The sequence below is a fragment of the Halichoerus grypus genome, chromosome 8 (assembly GCF_964656455.1).
Source record: "Halichoerus grypus chromosome 8, mHalGry1.hap1.1, whole genome shotgun sequence".
Taxonomy (NCBI): Eukaryota; Metazoa; Chordata; class Mammalia; order Carnivora; family Phocidae; genus Halichoerus; species Halichoerus grypus.
Genome location: NC_135719.1, coordinates 147098925 through 147119700, shown reverse-complemented (window position 1 = coordinate 147119700; position 20776 = coordinate 147098925). Strand labels below are relative to the sequence as shown.

The 20776-nt window shown below is 44.1% G+C and overlaps 1 protein-coding gene across 7 annotated transcripts in view; it reads right to left on the bottom strand.

The window, feature by feature from the left end:
• WDR25 (WD repeat domain 25) overlaps window positions 1-20776 on the bottom strand; it is a 139745-nt gene that overhangs the window by 49601 nt on the left and 69368 nt on the right. For all 7 annotated transcript variants that reach the window (XM_036100035.2, XM_036100033.2, XM_036100030.2 and 4 more), the window contains one exon: window positions 4195-4342. In XM_036100035.2, the coding sequence (XP_035955928.1) occupies window positions 4195-4342 (148 nt within the window). The remainder of the gene's footprint in view (window positions 1-4194; window positions 4343-20776) is intronic.

Below are 20776 nucleotides of genomic sequence, written 5' to 3'. Positions count from 1 at the left end.
CAGCAACTGGGGTTCTCTGGACACTCAGCAGGAACAAGGTCATTCTTTCCCACCATCTGACGGGTCTCATGGGGCAGTGATGGAGGAAGGGAAGGGACATCTTTTGCTGAGTGCCTACCTTGGGCCAGGCATTCTGTAAAGCACCCACAAACATTATCTCAGCTATTCCCCTCAACCACCCCACCACCAGACAGGTCCTGTTACCCCCTTCCACAGATGCGGAAACGGAGGTGAAGGAACTTTCCCCGAGGATACCCAGCTCAGGTAAGTGGAAGAACACACCTGCACCCCGTCTGTGCTCCTTCTATCCCACTGCGCTGCCTCCAGCATCAGGCACCTGGGACCAGGTGGTATTGCACAGATGTCTGGATTCACATCAAGAGAGCTGACCAGGCCAAAGGAAGGAGGACAGGGTGCCCTCTCCAGCCAGGGCCATGGGGCTCCAGGGAGAGGAAAATCTCCTTTGCAGCCAACAAATGCAAAGTACGAGGCCCTGCGTACCTCTGAGGCCTTAACAGCCAGGCTGGGGGCAACTGCCCGAGGGGCTGGAAGCTGCAAGAGACCAGTGCCAGCAGAACTGAACTGAACAAGGTCTTCGGGGGGATGCTGAGGAGACTGGCCGATTTGGCGTGCAGGACAGCTGACTCATAAGCCAGGTGACATTCGGGCCCTGGTGGAGTCGGCCAGGGTTCCCTGAGGCCACCTCAGCCTTATGCACTAAAGACGTTTTGTTAGGAAGATTACAGACTGAAGCGGGAGCACCAAAAATAATGAATCTGTGAGCGGATTTTATTTAGGTGTTGATTCATGGTTGTCTTATAAGCCAACAGCCCGTCAGAACTATAAATTAACGAGATAAAATGTTGCTGGCCCTCCATATTTCAGGCCGGGTATTGACATTTTAGAATCCACAGATTTTTAACTGTATTGATTGAAGACACCAGGATAAATGGCCTTGGCGCCAAATTCCCATTAACGACAATGGGCACCGAGTGACTAATTCCCAAAGCACTGCGGTGAGAACGCCCTGCATTGCCTTCTCCTGGCAGGGAGTTCTAATTAGATTGAAATGAAAAAGCCAAATCGCCAAGGGCGGAAAGAGGCAGATCAAGTAAAAAGGAAAATCAGACTCAGTGATGAGAAAGGATGAGATAAGTCAAACCAGGCCGAGAGCCATAGGGGCTGCCCAAGCCCACCAACCTCTGCTAAAGAAAGCACCTAGTACAACCTGGGGTGGGGATGCAGAGCTGAGGTGGGAGACCTGGGGGGAGCCTACTCGCCTACCGTGGCAGCCACTGATGGGTTTCACTGCCCAGCAAGGGCCAGCCTCCACTCACACACTGAGCAGCTGCTCCGAGCCAGCCCTGGCCAGATGATGGAGACACCAAAACTCCCAGGACAGGTCCCATTCTCAAGGAGTGCCCACACTAGTCAGGGAGACAGACACAGAAACCAGCAACCCCCTTGGCAAGAGAGGTCCCATCTAGGGGCTGAGGGGCTTCTCCAAGGGTAAGGTCCAAACCCTGAGACCCTTGTCCCCAAGGGACAAAGAATATCCAACAAGCTCACCAACAAGCTCACCCCACCAGATCTTGTACATAGTAGGTACTCAGTAAGTACCTACTGAACGACTGGAACTGAGCTCTCAACAGATGAACCAGGTGAGGAGTGCTATTCCCGGGAGGTGGGTGGACTGGAAAAGTCCTCCATCTCAGGCAAAGCCCTGAGGACGGGGCTGCGCCTTCCCTATACCACCCACCACACCACAGCTGGAGGAGCGCGCTGGGCCTGGGGCCAGACAAGCTTCTCTCCCTGAAGTTCTGCCACCAACTGGGCAAGGCATGCCTTCTCCCCTCCTCCTGCTCTCCACCCTGCCTCGGGTCATTCCCAACCAGCTGCAGACACTAGGGAGAACTGCCCAGAGTACAAATCAAGCCGTGATTCTCTCCTGCTCCAAACTCAACAATGGCCCCCTACCGCCATCTGCTGTGGCAGTCCCTAACTTGTCAGGCAGGAAGACTTTCAACATCTAAAAATTTCGGAACCACCCCCCACACACACACCCCCACACACAATGGCACTGTCTCTTTAACATCTGTTGATTGAGAAGATCCATTAGGACAAAGGGCCACTAGGAATCCATTAATGTTATCAAATGAACTTGTACTTAATTAATCCAACATCCCACCCCCCCCCAGTATGCATCACTCCTTCGCTCCGTGGGTGGGCAGTGCAGGTACCCAGGGGTGCTCAGTGACCCTGGAATGGGGAACAGTGCCTGGAGAATGCATACCTCATAGGCCAGGAACTGCATGAAGCTCCAGCTCCCGTTCCTGCACCTCCAGACTCGCTGCCCCAGATCCCCGCACCCCACATTTCCACACACACCACGCAGTTCATGTTCCTGTACCAACTCTGTCCTCACTGTCCTGTCTACTGAGAACCCATTTCTCTCCCCCTCAACCGTGCCCCTTCACCTGGATCCTCTGTCCCCCTCATTCCTGCCTCAGGGTAGGTTCCGCTTTCTCCCAGAAGTCTTTTTTGATCTTCTAGGCTAGACGTTCTTGCACTTCCTGTATCTCACTCCCTCACTGTAATCTGGGATTCTCTCTGCACTTCTGTCTCCCCCAGCAAACGAGAGCTTCTGGGGTGGATTTTGGGTCTTGTTCACCTCTGTGTCTCCAATGCTGAGCATGGCTTACTGGGCACATAGAAACACGGTGAGCCGAGCAGACCTGTGCGTGAAAAGAGGAGTCTGGTGGTGCCGGCCCTGAGGGGTGAGTGGGGCCTAAGTGAGACCCCGTTTGTAAGGCTGTAGGAGAACATTACCTGCTGCAGTCACCACCAACTAAGTGGCACCAAACCCCTGAGCCACGGCCCCCTCATCGGCCCTGCGGGGCTCACGGTAAGATCACAAATGGTTGGGGAAACACTTTGTTGAGAAGAAAAACACCACACAGATGTAGAAAGAGCACAGGATTTGCACTTGCAGGCATGGCTCTAAATCCCCACTTGCCACGCGCCACTGGGAGGCTCTGAGCAAGCTGCTCGCTGCAGTGAGCCTCAGGCTTCTCACCTATAAAACGGGGGAAAGCAGCACGGGCAGCAGGCTGGGGTGAGGACGGCACGTTCTGTATAAAGCCCGCGGCACAGTGCTGGTCACTGACACAGCCGTCGGTCTTCTCATCAGCCCCACTGAGGGCGCGTGGGGCTCAGTCAGAGGAGCTCAGGACCGCCCCTCAGCAGGCCAGAGGGGATGAGGGTGCTCGGGTCGGGAAACAACCCCCACAGTTACCCCAATCCATCCACTGTGCTCCTTCCCTGCACCCCCTCCATGCTGCGGGGGAGGAGCTGTGTGGTTGGGCCCAGAACTGTCATCTCCTGCTTGCCAGGCCCTGGGAGACTGCTGAGCGGGAGAGGCCTCTCTGAAGACTGAAGGGGACACCCCAGGGAAGGGTGGGAACTCTGTCCAGCAGAAAAGTGACCAGAAGAAGCCCAGGGAGGCAAAGGCAACATGGGTGCTGAGACCAGCCAGCCTGAGTCAGGGGCAGAGGTTTCAAGCCAGCTCTGGCCTCACCTGAGGAGCACAGACAGGACCCCACTCGGGGGGCTGTGGCTGGATCGGGGGCTGAGAGTGCCTGTTGCACAGGAGCCCCCGGGAGTGTCAAGTTCCTTCCGCTGCCTTCTCTCTCCTTCTCGCCCTGCTTGTCAAGAGCCCCCTTAGGATTTACCCAGCACAAATCCATCTTACCCAAATGCCTTTTCAGTGTAGGCACTAAAGCAGAACTCGTTTGCAGACTTTCCCTATGAGCTGGAATCATTCCTTACAGCCTTTCAACGATAATGAATTGACAGGAATTCTAAACTGATTTCAACCAAAGGACACCGTGATAAAGCTAAATCTATTTTGGTACAAATTACATGTCAGAAGTTGATTAAAAAGCCACCTCTTTATCCAGCCCCACAGCTTGGGGCTGAGACAACCTTGCGGCTCTGTCCTCTGTCTCTCAAACCCCCTGTGGAGAGTCCTGGTTCTGGGCAAACGCCCTGGAAACCTGCTCACCAAGTGTGAGCCTCTCCTGCGGGCTCTCTCCTACTGCCCTGAAACCGCGTGCAGCTTGTGGCTGCTGACCGTCCAGAGAAGCTTCCGGGTGAGGAAGGGGTGCCTCGGGGTAACAATGCCGTGAAACACACCTGTTTCAAGGTCTGTTAGGTGTAGAGCGAAGTCGAAGCCACCGCTGAGGATGCGCCGGCCACAGGGAGACCAGCGGGCAGCCCGCACCGCCTCACTGTGCAGGGAGTAGGTCTGCAAGCAGCGGCCCGAGTCCACGGCGTTCCACACCTACAAGGCAAACACAGTGCCAGATGTCAAACATGGGGGCCTGACCTCCGGGGCTCAGCCTGGCCCCTCTACAGGAGGAGAGGGTCTCATAGTGGAACTAGATGCCTGTTATTTTACCAACCAAACAATACTGTTAGACTTTTCCTTGTTGAAGTGTAAAGGCTTGGGGCTGGCGAGGTGAGGGGGAGTTTTTCCCAAAACCTTTCCTGGGGTTAAGGGAACCCCCAAGAAAACAGCATGCCCAAGTTCTGCCACTCAGCCACCCAGCCCTTCCCATCCACTTTGCAGCTGCTCACCACCAAACATCCTGCTCTGTTCACTGTCTTGTAGCCCAGTCTTGCCTGCATCTCTGACATCTGTCCTCTGAGACGGGGCTTTGTGAGCCCTGGAGTGGACACTGCACCAGGTCAGGCTATCTTCAGGGTCCCGCTTTAAGAGTAAGATCCAAAACAGCCTTGCCACACCTGTGCTTACAGTGGGGTAAAGAGCCAGTATCTGCCCAAAGGGCCAGCTGTTCTTTTTTCTAGGGAGAAGGTATGGTCCCTCATTCCCACCCTGGCTTTCAATGGTGATGAGGCCCGTGGCAGAAAGCCCCATGTACATTCAATGACTTCTGAAATACATTCTTAAACCCTCAAGTATAAACTGCACATTCTAAGAGCCAGGGCCACCCCACACATGAGAGAGCCCTTCACCAGCTCTCCCAGGAACCCCAGGGAAAGGCTGGTTAGCATGGAGCCTGACAGGGCTGGCTCTGGGCCTGGCACGCACACACACTTAGTAGGGCTAGGCTCCTACCTTCACTGTCACTACAGGAAGCAGGGGATGCTCCCAGCCACCATTTGAGGTGGCTTAGAGGATCGAACATGAGAAGCAGGGAGAGCACCGGCAGCCAGAACATGGGCATCGGAGCCAAGTGCCTCCCATGTGATGCTTCTGCTTGCAGGTCATGTGACTTGGCCAAGCAGCTTGGCCTCGCTGGGCCTCAGTCTCCTCCTCCATGAAGTGGGGATAAGAAGAGCCCCATCCCAAGGACTGTGGTGAGGAATGAGTGGGGCTGGTGGGCGTGCTCCTTGGGGCTTGCCACACACGCAGCTCTTACCAGCAGTGCTCTCTGGCCCTCTCTCAGTTACATCAGAGAACCCAAGCTTCATGTCCTTCATTTCCCTGATAACCCAAAGTGTACCCACACATCCACAGACCCGATCCAGAGACAGACTTCCCTTTCAAGATGGGAAAATTTATCCTGCTGCATCCAGAAGTTCCTCAAAATGCAAAGGATCAGAGTTCTGAAAGTATGTTTCCTGGGCATATGTAAATGTCTGAGCTTAAGAAAACAAGAGGTCAATAGCAGCCATCAAAGAATGCTAATAGAGCTCAGATCCTTTTTTCCTTCTTAGGGGTTAATAGCTGGGGTCTCAAACTGAAAAATCAAGAAAGAGCAGCATTTACATTTGAAATATGGACAGAGGTGTGCCTGGCTAGCTCAGTTGATACAGCACGCAACTATTCTTTTATTTATTTATTATTTATTTTTTAATTTTATTATGTTATGTTAGTCACCATACATCATTGGTTTTTGATGTGGTGATCCACGATCCATTGTTTTCGTATAACACCCAGTGCTCCATGCAGTACGTGCCCTCCTTAATACCCATCACCGGGCTAACCAATCCCCCTCCCCCCTCGCCTCTAAAGCCCTGTTTGTTTCTCACCATAGTCTCTCATGGTTCATCTCTCCCTCCAACTCCCCCCCCCATTTTTCCCTTCCTTCTCCTAATGTCCTCCATGTTATTCCTTATGTTCCACAAATAAGTGCGCAACTCTTATCTCAGCATGAGTTCCAGCCCCACATTGGGCATGGAGCCTACTTAAAAAAAAAAAAAAAGTTAGAAATATGGACAGAAATAATGGAAGAAACAGCCAGAAGCCTTCAAAGTGGAGTGGGAGTTTGTGGTAGAACAGAGTGCAGTTTTTTCAAAACTATGTACAAGTATGACTCTTTAATAGAAAAAATAAAGTAAAATTAATGAATTACACCTACAGGGTTAACATGGCTGAGCAATAAAAAACATAATATTGATTACATAAGACAAGCTGCATATATGCAGCAAGATACCATCTAAGTTATAAAAACAGGAAACATTGCTTCTATCAAAAAAAAAAAAAAAAAGAAGAAGAAGAAGAAAGGAAAGAACAAGTGTTGGGGAGAATGTGGAGAAACTAGAAGCTCCGTGCACTGTTGGGGGGAGTGTGAAAAGGTGTAGCCTGTGTGGACACAGTACAACAGTTTCTTTAAAAATTATGCGAAGAGGCGCCAGCGTGGCTCAGTCAGTTAAGCATCTGCCTTCGGCTCAGGTCATGATCCCAGGGTCCTGGAATCAAGTCCCACGTCATCCTCAGGCTCCCTGCTCATCGGGGAGTCTGCTTCTCCCTCTCCCTCTGCCCCTCCCCCCTGCTCATGCTCTCTCTCGCACTCTCTCTCAAATAAATAAAATCTTTTTAAAAAATTATGCATAGTCACCACAGGATCCAGCAATTCCACTTGTGTGTATATACCCAAAAAACTGAAAGCAGGGTCTCAAAGAGATACCTGCCCACCAAAGTTCATAGCAGCATTATTCACAGGAGTCAAAAGGCGAAAACAACCCTAGTGTCCATCAACAGATGAATTGATCAACAACACGTGGTCCATCCATATACTATTCAGCCTTGAAAAGGAAGGAGATTCTGACACCTGCCCCAACATGGATGGACCCTGAAGACACTATGCTGAGTGTCTTCTGACATAAGCCAGACACAGAAGGGCAAATACTGTATCATTCCACTTACACGAGGTTCCTAGAATAGTCAAAATCATAGCTATAGAAAGGAGAATGGAGGGGGAGTAGGGGCTGGGGGAGGGGAGGGTGGGAAGTCAGTGTTTAATGGGGATAGAGTTTTAGTTTTGTGAGCCAAAAAGAGTTCTAGAAATGGATGGTGATGATGGTTGCACAGCAATGTGAATGTGCTCAATGCCACTGAACTGTGCACTTGAAAATGGTTAAAACAGTAAATCCTGTGCTGTATGCTTTTTATACAATCTTAAAAACACACATGATGAGGGGGCGCCAGGGTGGCTCAGTCGTTAAGCGTCTGCCTTCGGCTCAGGTCATGATCCCAGGGTGCTGGGACTGAGCCCCGCATCGGGCTCCCTGCTCAGCAGGCAGCCTGCTTCTCCCTCTCCCACTCTCCCTGCTTGTGTTCCCTCTCTCGCGCTGTCTCTCTCTGTCAAATAAATAAATAAAATCTTAAAAAAGAAAAAAAAAAACACGATGCAAAATTCTATCATGTTTATTTGTGCATTTGCAGTAAGACTGTAACAATATGTATGAAGATGAGGGTCACTCCAGGGAGTGGCGGGGGAGGGCGGGGCTGACAGAAGGGTACTGTGAACACTATGCTGTATTTCTGAGAAAGAAAGAGAGAGAGAGAGAGAGAGAGACTGACTATGCTCTGAAGCAAATATTCCAAAATGTTTCCATCTATTAAACTATTCATTTTTGGGACCCCTGGGCGGCTCAGTCAGTTAAGCATCCGACTCTTGATTTCAGCTCAGGTCATGATCTCAGGGTTGTGAGATCAAGCCCCGTATTGGGCTCCGTGTTGAGCATTAAGCCTACTTAAGATTCTCTCTCTCCCTCTGCCCCTCCCCAACTCTAAAAAAATAAATAAAAATTTTTTAAAAACTCATTTTTTCATTCATTCAACAAACATTTCCTGAGTACCTGCATTAGCCAGGCATTGTTCAGCAGTAAACAACTAAGACAAAAATCTCTGCCTTCAATGAGACAGACACTAAACAAGATAAACAAGCAGAATCTATGTAGCATACAAGGTATTGGTAAAGACCGAGGGCATAAGTGAGCAGGAAAGGAGCTCTAAGGTCAGGAGAAGGAGTTGAAATGGTGGCCAGGAAGAGCCTCTCAGAGAAGGTGGCTTTGAAGGAAAACCTGAAGGGGTGAGGAAAGGAGCTGTACAGAAATTGGGGAAGAATCCTGCAGGCAGAAACAGGACCCCTCTGGCTGCTGTGCCAGGAGGAGCATGCGGGGCAAGGGAGACATGGGAAGACAGTGTGGAGCTTCTGCAAGAATCCAGGGGAGAGAGCAGCACGGTTGGAACCAGTTGGAGGCAGTGGAAAAGTGGCCTTGCTTGGAAGGTAGAACCAACAAAATAAGGAGGAGGAGAAAGTTAAGAAAGGAGGAAGAGGAGGAGCAGGGGAAGAAAAGAGGAGGAGAAAACACCAAGGCCCAAAGCAGCAAACCGGTGAGTCTGAATTCGTGGCCAGGGGGCCTTCTGAATCAGCCATGGAGACATGTTTAAGGAAATCCATCAATCTGTAAATTGTCCGATAACTCTCCTCTGAAGTGAAAAATGCATACTTGGCTCTCCTGGTTGATATATACACAAGCATAGTGTCAGAATCAATGCAGACCAGTCAGCCACTTCTCAAAGCTACCCAGGGTGAAGGAGAGAAGAATCTCTGCTAATCGCTCTCCCTAATTGAATTTAATGTTCACTGTCAGGTTTTAAAGATTAATTCCCAAACACTGTGGCAGACTGAAGTGTGTACCTTTTTTCAATTAAGTAATTAGAGATCCCAATCTGCCTCCATGGAATTAAGGAGTTAAGTCTTCTGTCAAATGTTCTAAGATGACTTGATGCATTAACTAGAGAGAGACATTCTATGTGTCCAACAGAAGTCAGATTCGGAAAGAACACGACAAGTAAAATGTACATTTGCTTGGCTGTCCCATATTTACTGTGGTTTCCATGTCCTGGTTATTGATACACGGGCCCACCAGGAGTTCCTCACAGTCTCTTAAGACCTACTGCTTTAGCAATGTTCTTCCTGCCTACCTGTCCACCTTGTTTTTGATTACAAAACAAATACAATCTCCTTGTAAAATATTCAAATTATATAGGTATGCAAAAAAACAATATCCCATAGGAATCAACTATAAGACTGTGGTTTCTCTGATTATATTAGAAGTCTGCTTGGGGAGGGGTGGGGGAGTGGGGGACAGAGAAACACAAAGAAGAAAATAAGAATCATCCATAATTCTACCACTTGGACATAATGGCTATCAAACTTCTGGGTGAACCTTGCCTCCCATTTGGCCCCTCCCTGAGAGCTCCTACCTTGCAGACCTTCCTAGTTCAGCTGCACCTCCCGGCTTCTTCTCCACCCCTTGACAGCCCCTGCTGCCCCAGGATATCATTCTAGAGACCACTGTCAGACTCACTAGCTCAGCAAGCCTGTGCAACCAGGGCCCAAACCTTCACCAAGCCACCTGCCTACAAAAGCTTTGGGATTCCTTTACAGTGTGTGTGTCAAGGGCTAGAATTGCACTGAATCTACAGACCAGTCTGGGGGGATGTCTTAACAACACTGAGTCTTCCAATGCATGAATAGGATATGTCTTTCCTTTTATTTAGGTCTTCCTTAATTTCTCTAAGCAATGGTTTGTAGTTTTTTAATGAAAAAATCTGCACATCTTTTGTAAAACTTATCCCTAATTAGTTCATGTTTTGATATTATAAATGGTATTTCTGATTTTTAATTTCTGGTTCTTCATTTCCAATACATAGAAATACAATTACTTTTTGCATATTGACCTTGAATTCTGCAATTGCTAAACCAACTTTTCAATTCTAGAAGTTTTTTTTGTAGATTGAGTAGAATTTTCTACATAGACAATTGGGTTCTCAGCAAATAAAAGACAGTTTTACTTTCTCCTTTCCAATATGGATATCTTTTGTTTCTTTTTCTTGCCTTATTGCACTGGCTAGAATCTCCAGTACAATGCTGAATAGACATGGTGAGAGTGGACACCCTTGCTTTGTTCCTGATCTGATGGGGAAAGCAGTTTTTTTACACAGTTAAGTATAATGTGAAAGCTAATGTTTTCATAAATGCCCCTTATCAGTTTGAGAAAATTCGCTTCTATTTCTAGTTTGCAAAAGTTTTTATCAGACATGAATACTGTACATTGTCAAATGCTCCTTCTGTATCTCTTCACATGATCATTCAGTTCTTCTTTTATAGTTAATATGCTGAAATGCACTGATTGATTTCCAAATATTAAATGAACCTTGCATTCCTGAGACAGATTTTACTTGGTCATGATATTATAAACACATAGAAATAAGTATGTATGTATACATACACACACACACACACACACACACAGGTGGATTAATCTGCTAAAATTTTATTTAAAAATTTTGTACCTATGTTCATGAAAGATACTCATCTATCACTTTCTTCTCTTACAATGTCTTTTTCTTGTTGGGTATAAGGTAATGATGGTCTCACAGAATGAGCTGAAAAAAAGTTTCCTTCTCTATGATTTTCTAGAAGAGTTTGAATAGAATTGTGTAGTAGCTTCCTAGGGCTGCCATAACAAAGTACCATAAACTGAGTGGCTTAAACAACAGAATTGTATTATATCTCATGATTAAGGAAACTAAAAGTCAGAAATCAAGGTCTTAGCAGGGTTGGCCCTTTCTGAGGGCCGTGAGGGAAGGACCTGTTCCAGACCTTTCTTTTTCACTTATATATAGCTCTCTTCACATTCACATGGTGTTCTCTCTGTATGCTTGTCTGTCTCCAAATCTCCCCTTTTCATTAGGACACCAATTATACTGGATTAGGGCCCATCCTAATGACCTCATTTAACTTGATTCATCTCTGTAAAGACCCTATCTCCAAATAAGGACACATTCTGAGGCACTGGGGATTAGGACTTCAAAATATAAATTTTAAGAGAGACACAAAACTGGTATTATTTCTCTTAAATATTTGGTTAAGATTCACTAGTGAAGTCATTTGGGCCTGGAGTTTCCTTTGTGGGAAGGTTTTTAACTATGAATTCAAGTTCTTTAATAGATATGGGGCTTTGGGAGTTATCAATTTCTTCAGGGGTGAGTTTTTCCTATTTGGGTCTTTCAAGGGATTTATCCATGTCATCTAAGTTGCAGAATTCACTGGCATAAAGTTGATCATAACATTACCTTAGTAGCCTTTTAATATCCTTAGAATTTGTATTAAGTCACTTCTCACATTATGTTAGTAATTTGTGTCTTTTCTATTTTATTCCTGATGCGTGGCTGCAGGTTTATCAGTTTCAAGGATCTCAAAGAACCAGCTTTTGGTTTTACTGATTTTTCTCTACTATTTATCTGTTTTCTATTTCAATTATGTCTGCTCTTATCTTAATCTCCTTTCTTTTGCTTACATTGGGTTGAATTTGCTCTTTTTTTGCCTCATGTCTTAAAGTGGAAGCTGAGATCATGGATTTGAAGTTTTCTTTTTTTTTCTTTTATTAATATAGGCATCTAGTGCTATAAATTACCAGCTGAGAACTGCTCTAACTACATTCCACAAATTTTCATATGTTGTGCTGTCATTTGCATTCAGTTCAAAATATTTTCTAATTTCCCTAACAGTTTCTTCCTTGACCCAGGGATTATTTAGAAGTGTGTTTTTAGTTTCCAAATATTTGGAAATTTTCCAGGTACCTGTTATTGATTTTTTATTTAATCCCATGACCATAAGAGAAAATACTTTGAATGATTTCAATCCTTTTAAATTTACTGAGACTTGTTTTATGGCCTAGAATTTGGTCTACCCTGGTAAACATTCTATGTACACTTCAAAAGAATGTACATTCTGCTGTTGTTACATAGAGTGTTTTATAAATGTCAATTAGGCCAAATTGCGTGACAGTGTTATTCAAATATTCTATATCTTTACTGATTTTCTGTCTACTTGATCTATTGATTATTGAGAAAAGGGTGTTGAAACCTGCAACTATAATTGTGGATTTGATTATTTCTTCATTCAGTTCTACAAGTTTTGCTTCATGTATTTTAAAGCTCTTATTAGGTGTATAAATATTTATGCACCTAATGGTACGTCTTTTGATGAATTGACCGCTTCATCATTATAAGATAATTCTATTTCTGCTAATATTCGTTGCTCTGAAATCTATTGTCTGATATTAATATGGCCACTCTAACTTTTTTATTTTTTTTTATTTTATTTTTTTAAAGATTTTATTTATTTATTTGAGAGAGAGAGAATGAGAGAGAGCACATGAGAGCGGGGAGGGTCAGAGGGAGAAGCAGACTCCCTGCCGAGCAGGGAGCCCGATGCGGGACTCGATCCAAGGACTCCAGGATCATGACCTGAGCCGAAGGCAGTCGCTTAACCAACTGAGCCACCCAGGCGCCCACTCTAACTTTTTTAAATTAGTATTAGTATGGTATATCTTATCCTATCCTTTCACATTTAACTCCTTGCACCTTAATATTTAAAGTCAGTTTCTTGTAGGCATTGTATAGTTGACATTTTATCCAATCTAAGAATCTTTGTCTTTTTAAATGGGTATTTAGGGGCGCCTGGTTGGCTCCGTCATTAAGCGTTTGCCTTCAGCTCAGGTCATGATCCCAGGGTCCTGGGTTCGAGCCCTGCATTGGGCTCCCTGCTCTGCAGGAAGCCTACTTCTCCCTCTCCCACTCCCCCTGCTTGTGTTCCCTCTCTCACTGTGTCTCTCTCTGTCAGATAAATAAATAAAACCAAATAAATAAATAAATGGGTATTTAGACTGGGGTGCTTGGGTGGCTCAGTCAGTTAAGTGCCCAACTCTTGATTTTGGCTCAGGTCATGATCTCAGGGTCGTTGAGACCAGGCCCCAAGTCGGGCTCCATGCTGGGTGTGGAGCCTGCTTGGGATTCTCTCTCTCCCTCTGCCCCTCCCCCTGCCTCCACTTGTGCATACTTTCTACATACATACATACGTACATATATACATAGATAGGTATTTAGACCATTTCATCTATTATTGATACAGTTTGGGTTTAAATTTGCTATTTACTTTCTTGTGGTTTTTTTAAGGATGCTATTAATTTCTTTATTTGAGAGACAGAGAGAGAGAAAGAGTCGGAGCCAGGGAGGAGCAGAGGGAGGACAAGCAGACTCCTCGCTGAGCACAGAGCCTTACTCAGGGCTTGATCCCACGAACCTGAGATCATGACCTGAGCCAAAATCAAAAGTGGGGTGCTTAACCGACTGAGTCACCCAGGCACCCCATGCTATTTATTTTCCATTCATCTCATCTATCCTTTGTTCCCTCTTTCCCTTTTTTGCCTTCTTTTGAATTGAATATTTTTTGTTTCATTTTATCTCCCATTGTTAATTACTAATCATAAATCTTTGTTTTGTTTTATTACTAGTTATCTTAAGGTTTATAGCATTCATCTGTAACTTACCACAGTCTACCTTCAAGTAATATTAGTGCTTGTTTTATAAGAACCATAATAATAATACATACCATTTCCCCTATCTCAGCTTGTATGCATTATCATACATTTTATACAAACCCCATAAAAAATGGTTATTGTTTTTATTTTAAACAATCATCATTTAAAGTTATTTTTAAATAAGAACAAAAATTATTTACATTTATCCACATATTTACCATTTCTGGTGCTCAGCATTCCCCTGTGTAAATGTAGATTTCTATCTGGCATCATTTTCCTTCTGCTTTGAGAAATTTATTTAACATTTCCCATAATGAAAGTCTGCTGGTGATGAATTACTTCAGCTTATAAATGTCTAAAAAAGTATTTTGCCTTTCTTTTAAACACATATTTTGCTGGGTATTAAATTTTAGACTGACAATGGTTTGGTTTGTTCTTTTTTCTTTCAGTACTTTACGTTGTTCCACTGGCTTCTGGCATTATTTCCAATAAGAAGTCTGCTGTCATCCTTATCTTCATACCTCAGTATGTAACTTGCCTTTTTCTCCCCATCTGGCTGTTCGCAAAATGTTTTTCTTTATCATTGGTTATATGAAATTCCATTAAGACGTACCTTGGTGAACTTTTTTCTTCATGTTTCTTGTGCTTAGGGTTCACTGCGGTTCTTGGTTCTATTCTTGTTTCTAATTTTCATCAAATTTGGAAAACATTCAGCTGTTATTTCTTTAAATATTTTCTTCTGCTCTTCCTTTGAGGACTTCAATTTCATGTATATCAGGTGAGCTTGAAATTGTCCCACAGCTCAGTGATACTCTGTTCATTTTTTCCCCAAGCTTTTTACTCTCTGTATTACATTCTAAAATGTATCTATGACTATGTCTTCAAATTTGCTAACGTTTTGGGGCGCCTGGGTGGCTCAGTCGTTAAGCATCTGCCTTCGGCTCGGGTCATGATCCCAGGGTCCTGGGATCGAGCCCCGCATCGGGCTCCCTGCTCAGCCAGGAGCCTGCTTCTCCCTCTTCCACTCCCCCTGTTTGTGTTTCCTCTCTAGCTGTCTCTCTCTCTGTGTCAAATAAATAAATCTTTAAAAAAAAAAAATTTGCTAACGTTTTATTGTTTCTGATTTGCTATTAATCCTACCTAGTGCATTTTTCATCTGAGATTTTTTTTTCAGTTCTAGAGTTCAATTTTGATCTTTGTTCTATCTTCCCTGTCCCTCCTTAACATGCTCATGCTTTTCTCTGCCTTTTTTGCATATATCGAGCATATTTATAATAGTTGGCTTAATATTCTTATTGACTAATTGCACCATCTGTGCCATTTCTGGGTCTGCTTCTATTGATTGACTTTTCTTCTAATCATAAGTTGGATTTTTCTACTTCTTTGTCTTCCTTGTAATCCCTGTTTGGATGCCAGACACAGTGAATTTTACTTTAGTGGATGTTTTATATTTATGTATTCCTGAGGTTTGTTCTGGGACATAAATAACTTGGAAACCATTCACTCCTTGCCAGGATAGTTTCAAGCTCTGATAGAAGGGACCAGAGCACCACTTAGTCTAGGGCTATTTTACCCTGCTACCAAGAGAACACTCTAATGAATTATGAGGACTTCCCACTCTGGTTTGTGGCACTATGAACTATTCTTGGCCTTGTGAGCTCTGGGGATTATTCATCCTATTCTTTTTGAGTGGTTCTTCTCCCGCTTCAAGGAACTTCCTCACACACATGCTGATCAAGTACTCCACTGAAGACTCTGAAGGAGCCTCCTACAGATCTCTGGAGCTTTCTCTTGGTGCATCTCTGTGATCTCTGCTTCTCTGTCCTAAGAACTCTAGTAGCCATGATTTCCTGGACTCCCAGCTTTGTCTCCTCGGGTCAGAATGACCACTGGGACCCATCTGGGTTTCTCCTCCCTGTGCTGCAGTCTGGAAACTCTCACCAGGCAGTCAGCTGGAGCACTCACAGGGCCCATTTCATTTTGCTTCCCCCTCTCTCAGGCATCACTGTCTACACTGCCTAGTGTTCAATGTCTGAAAAACCACTGCTTCTTATATTTTGTCTGATTTTTTAAATCATTTAAGATTGGAGCATAAATCTGGTCCCTATTACTCCAGCTTAGCTGAAAGTGTAAGTCCCCATAAGTTATTTAGAAGTGTGTGGCTTAACTGCAAATGTTTATAGTTTTTCGTATTGTTCAGTATCTCATTATTTATTACTAATTTAATTCCACTGTAAACAGAGACTAGGCTCTCTGTTGTTTCAGTCTTTTTAAATGACCTTCAATCCTTTGTTTATGACCTATCTTAGTAAAGTACTATTTGAATTTGAAAAGCAAATGTATCCTGCACCTGTTATGTATAGCGTTCTATAAATGTCAATTAAGTGAAAGTAGTTGATCTTCCATCTTTTTTGATCTGTCTAGTTGTTCAACCAATTACTTAGAACGGAGTGTTAAAATCTCCATGTATAAGTATGAATCTTTTTATTCTCCCTTAATTCTATGAAAAAATTTTCATGTATTTTGAAGCTCTGTTATTCAGTGCATAAATGATTGTTATGTCTTCCTGATAAGTTCTTGATTCTTGAATCACTATGAAATGTCTTATCTCTTATCTCTGATAATGTCCTTTGTCTTGAAGTCTATTTTATTGGTTAGTATTAACAATACTTCCAATTTTCTTTTATGCCTACTATTTGGATGGTATCTCTTTATTCCAGCTACTTACTTTTAGCCTATTTCTTTCTTTTTTTACTTAAAGTACACCTCTTTTTGAGAGCATATAATTTAGTCTTACTTTTGTATCCATTCTGACAATCTCTTTCAACTGTAGTGTTTAATCCATTTACATTTAATGTGATTGTTGATATGATCAGATTTACATCTATCATTTTGCTATTTTCTGTTTTTACCTCTGTTTTATTTCTCTATTCTTCCTTTACTGTCTTCTTTTGAAATAACTATTTTTACAATTCCATTTTACTTATTGGCTTGTTAGCTATTCCTCAATGTTATTTTTTTAGTGGTTGCTCTGGGGCTTATAGTATGCATTCTTAATATTTCAAAGTCTTTTTACAGTTAATATTGTACCAGTTTACAGAAAATATAAGAAGCTTGAAACCATGTCTTTTATCCAAGCCCATTCTTTACGCTATAGTTGTTGCATGTATCACATCCACATGTTATAAACCCCACAAGTAATATGATCATTTTTGCTTTAAATAGTCATATGTATTTTTTTTTATTTAAGAGGAAAAAATGATCTTCTATATTTTCCCACATATCTACCATTTCCAGGCTCTTCACTCCTTCCTGAAGATCTGAGTTCCTATCTGGTATCATATTCCTTTATCCTAAAGAACTTCCTTTAACATTTCTGTAGTGTCTGTCTGCTGTCAATGAATTCTCACTTAGTTGTCATTTATCTGAAAATGTCTTTAATTCACCTGCATTCTTAGGGAATACAGAATCATGAGTTGACATGTTTTTATGTTTTTTTTATCAGCACTTTAAAGATGCCATTCCACTGCTTCCGAACTCCACAGATTCTGATGAGAAGTCAGTGATTTTCATATCATTATTCTCCTCCACGTAGTATTCATTTTTCTCTGGCTACTTTAAAATTTTTTTCTTTGGGGCACCTGGGTAGCTCAGTCGTTAAGCATCTGCCTTTGGCTAAGGTCATGGTCCCAGAGTCCTGGGATCGAGCCCCACATCGGGCTCCCAGCTCCGCGGGAAGCCTGCTTCTCCCTCTCCCACTCCCCTGCTTGTGTTCCCTCTTTTGCTATGTCTCTGTCAAATAAATAAATAAAATCTTTAAAAAAAAAAAAAAAAAATTTCTTGGGCGCCTGGGTGGCTCAGTTGGTTAAGCGCCTGCCTTCGGCTCAGGTCATGATCCTGGAGTCCCTGATCGAGTCCCGCATCAGGCTCCCTGCTCGGCGGGAAGCCTGCTTCTCCCTCTCACACTCCCCGTTTGTGTTCCCTCTCTCGCTGTGTCTTTCTCTGTCAAATAAATAAATAAAATCTTTATTTAAAAAAAAAAAATTTCTTTACCTTTGGTTTCCACATTTGACTATGATATGCCATGGTGTGATTCTCTTTGTATTTGTCCTGCTTAGAGTTTGCAGTTTTTTTTTTCCTTTGAATCTGTAAATATACATATTTCATCAAAAAAAATCGGGGAAGTTTTCTGGCATTAGTTATTCAAATAGTTTTTTCTTCCTCATTCTCTCTCATCTCCTTCTGGAACTCAATTATACATACAGTATTACACTATATATTACACAAATATCTTTGGATATTGTCCAGAGGTCCCTGAGTATCTGTTCTTTTTTCCCCATATTCTTTTTCTCTGTTTTCAGGTTGAATAATATCTATTTGTTTTATCTCCAAGTTCACTGGCTCTTTCTTCTGATATCTCCATTCTGCAGTGGAGTCCAAATGATGGATTCTTTATTTCAGATACCGTATTTTCCAGTTCTAGGATTTCCATTTGTTTTTCTTTATAGATGCTATTTCTCTACAGAGATTTCCTATCTTTTTTATTCATTGTGAATATATTTTCCTTTGTGTCCTTCAGCACTTTTATAATAACTGTGTTAAAATACTTTGCTAATTTCAACATCTGGATATCTTGCAGACAAGCTTCACTGATTGCCTTTCTCTTGACTATGGGTCCCCTCTTCCTGTTTCTTCCTATAGTGAGTAATTTGGGGTAGAATACTAGATATACCAAATTTATGTTGTATAAACTCTGGATTGTTATGTTTCTCTGAAGAACAATTTTTTTTAAAAAACAGTCAGCTTACTTGGCTCTACTCACATTTTAAACTGTCTCCTCTGTTGTATGCAGCAGCAGAAATTTCTATTCAGTTCTCCTAGTCTTAGCTGAGCTGCTTAGGACATCTCTGCTCCATGCATGGGTTCAGAAGTCATCCAGAGATCTGGGTAGAGCCTATACACAGAATTTATGGCTCCTCTTCTCTGATTCTTTCCTTTCTAAGATTTCCCTCCTTACTTTCCAGCTGCTGTGGTTGCCCCAAAGTCTGTCCTCTGCTTCTTCAAGTCAGTAACACTGCAGGTTTTCTATCCAACTTTTAGCTGCTCTGCTTGGCACGGACTGGAGCCCACCCTTAGGCAGGAAAACATAAAAGCAGGAGACTCACCCAGTGCCATTTCCTTGTTCTAAGAGCTCCCTTCCAGTATCTGCCTGCTTTTTGTTGCTCTCCAATACCTTCAGGTAGCTTCTTGTTGTTGTTGTTCAGAGTTTATGGCTGTCAGCTGTACAGTTATTCTGATAGGAACTGCTCCTTCATTACTGGAAGCCACATCTAATACCCAGTTTTAAGCATCTGTTTTGCAGTACTGGAGGGTAACACATCACCCCACCTCCCCACTTCCACCCCCATGCCTGCCATACACACACAACCCTTTACCCTAATACTTCAGTAACAATCTCCCTGCACCCTGCCTTCTGGTAGGAATATTTAGAAGAGTGAGGAGATTGGAGTATTTGTTGTGTGTGTGCGCTGCTGTGTCACAGAGGTGACAAGAAGGCCAGGAGTGATCTATAAACTGCAGGCAGGAATGAGAAGCCAGGAATGATTTGAGGAGACGATCCCACCCACACTACCCCAGCCCTGCCAGCTTCAGGAAAGCTTGTACAGAGCCTGGGAAACCTGCAGGGTTCCTAGGATACATGGCATAGAAATTTGAACCAGTTTCACTTGATTCCCTAAGGGCAGGGTACCTCGGCTGATAGATGTGTTACAAGGGGCACACATTTGCAGAAATAGTGAGAACCTAAGAATCTTTTCATTTTACACCATCTTCCTAAGTGCTTCCTAAAATGTTTTCTATACCAAATGATGCAAGATCCCTTAAAGGAAAGAATGAGGAGAAACTCAATTAGAATCTGTAAGTACATGAGCATTCATTATACAGAGAATTCCAAGAAATTATTCTCTCTATTCAATAAGGTCAGTACAAAGGGAAGGAGTTTTAAATGTCAGCAGAAGCTGCAAAAGGGCAAAGAAGAGTTTTCTTAGCATAGAAAGGATTAAGAGCAAGACACATCACAGAGGTTGCTAAAGAACGCATGGGGAGCTGGAGGTCATCAAGTCCACCCTCCTTGTAGAGTGGGGTGACCCCTCAGCAGCCTGCAGGGTCCCTAGCAGGTGGTGCAGCATGTCCAGCAGTGATGAGTACAGGACTCCAAGAGGAGTCAGAGCCCCTTCTGAAAGCATCACAATCCCGGACATTATTCTGAGACAAAATACCACCTCACCTCCCACCTCCAGGTAACAGTCATCAAGAATTCAGCAGTTAATACACATCAGGCATGCTTTTAAGCACTTTGCAAGAATTAACCCAAACCTTACCACAATCGATGAGGTAGATATTATTATAGATGCTATCTGACAGATGAAGGAACTGAAGCACAGAGAGGTCATCTCCCCCAGGGTCACACCGTGAGAGGTAGAGCAGAGAATCGGGACCAGGCAGTCCGGCTCAAGAGCCTGCTGGCTTAACACCAACACTCTTCCACCTTCCACCTGCAACATACCCCATGATCCGCCAACTGCTCCTAACCCTGCTCTGTGGAGAACACAGCACCAAGCCAGACTGACCCCTCTGCCCACTGACAGCCCCTTAGCTGTTTCACATTAACTCCCCCACTGAATCACTGCCTCCTAATGTGGCGCTCCAAAGTACTATAGACCTCCTCAGGTGCTTTCCCCCTCACCTGTCAGCTCCATCGTCCAAATATACCCCAAATGTATCCACTTCTCATCAGCTCTGCTGCTACCACCCTCATCTGAGACACCAACAACTCTCCCTTGCACCCCCACAAGAGCCTCAAAACTGGGGTCTCAGCCACCACTCAGCCCCACAATCTGCTGCCACACAGCAGCCCAAGTGGCCCTCTGAGTCAGAAGTCAGGTCCCACCCCTCCCCTGCTGGACACCCCCCCCCCCCGGCCGTGGTTCCCCATCTCCACTCAAGCCACAGTAGCCACCTGGCTGCTCCTTGCACACATCAGACCCTCTGCCGCAGAGCCCGTGCACCTCCTTTCCCCATACCTAGAATGCTCTCTCCAGACAGGCACAGGGCTCACTCAAGTCTCTAC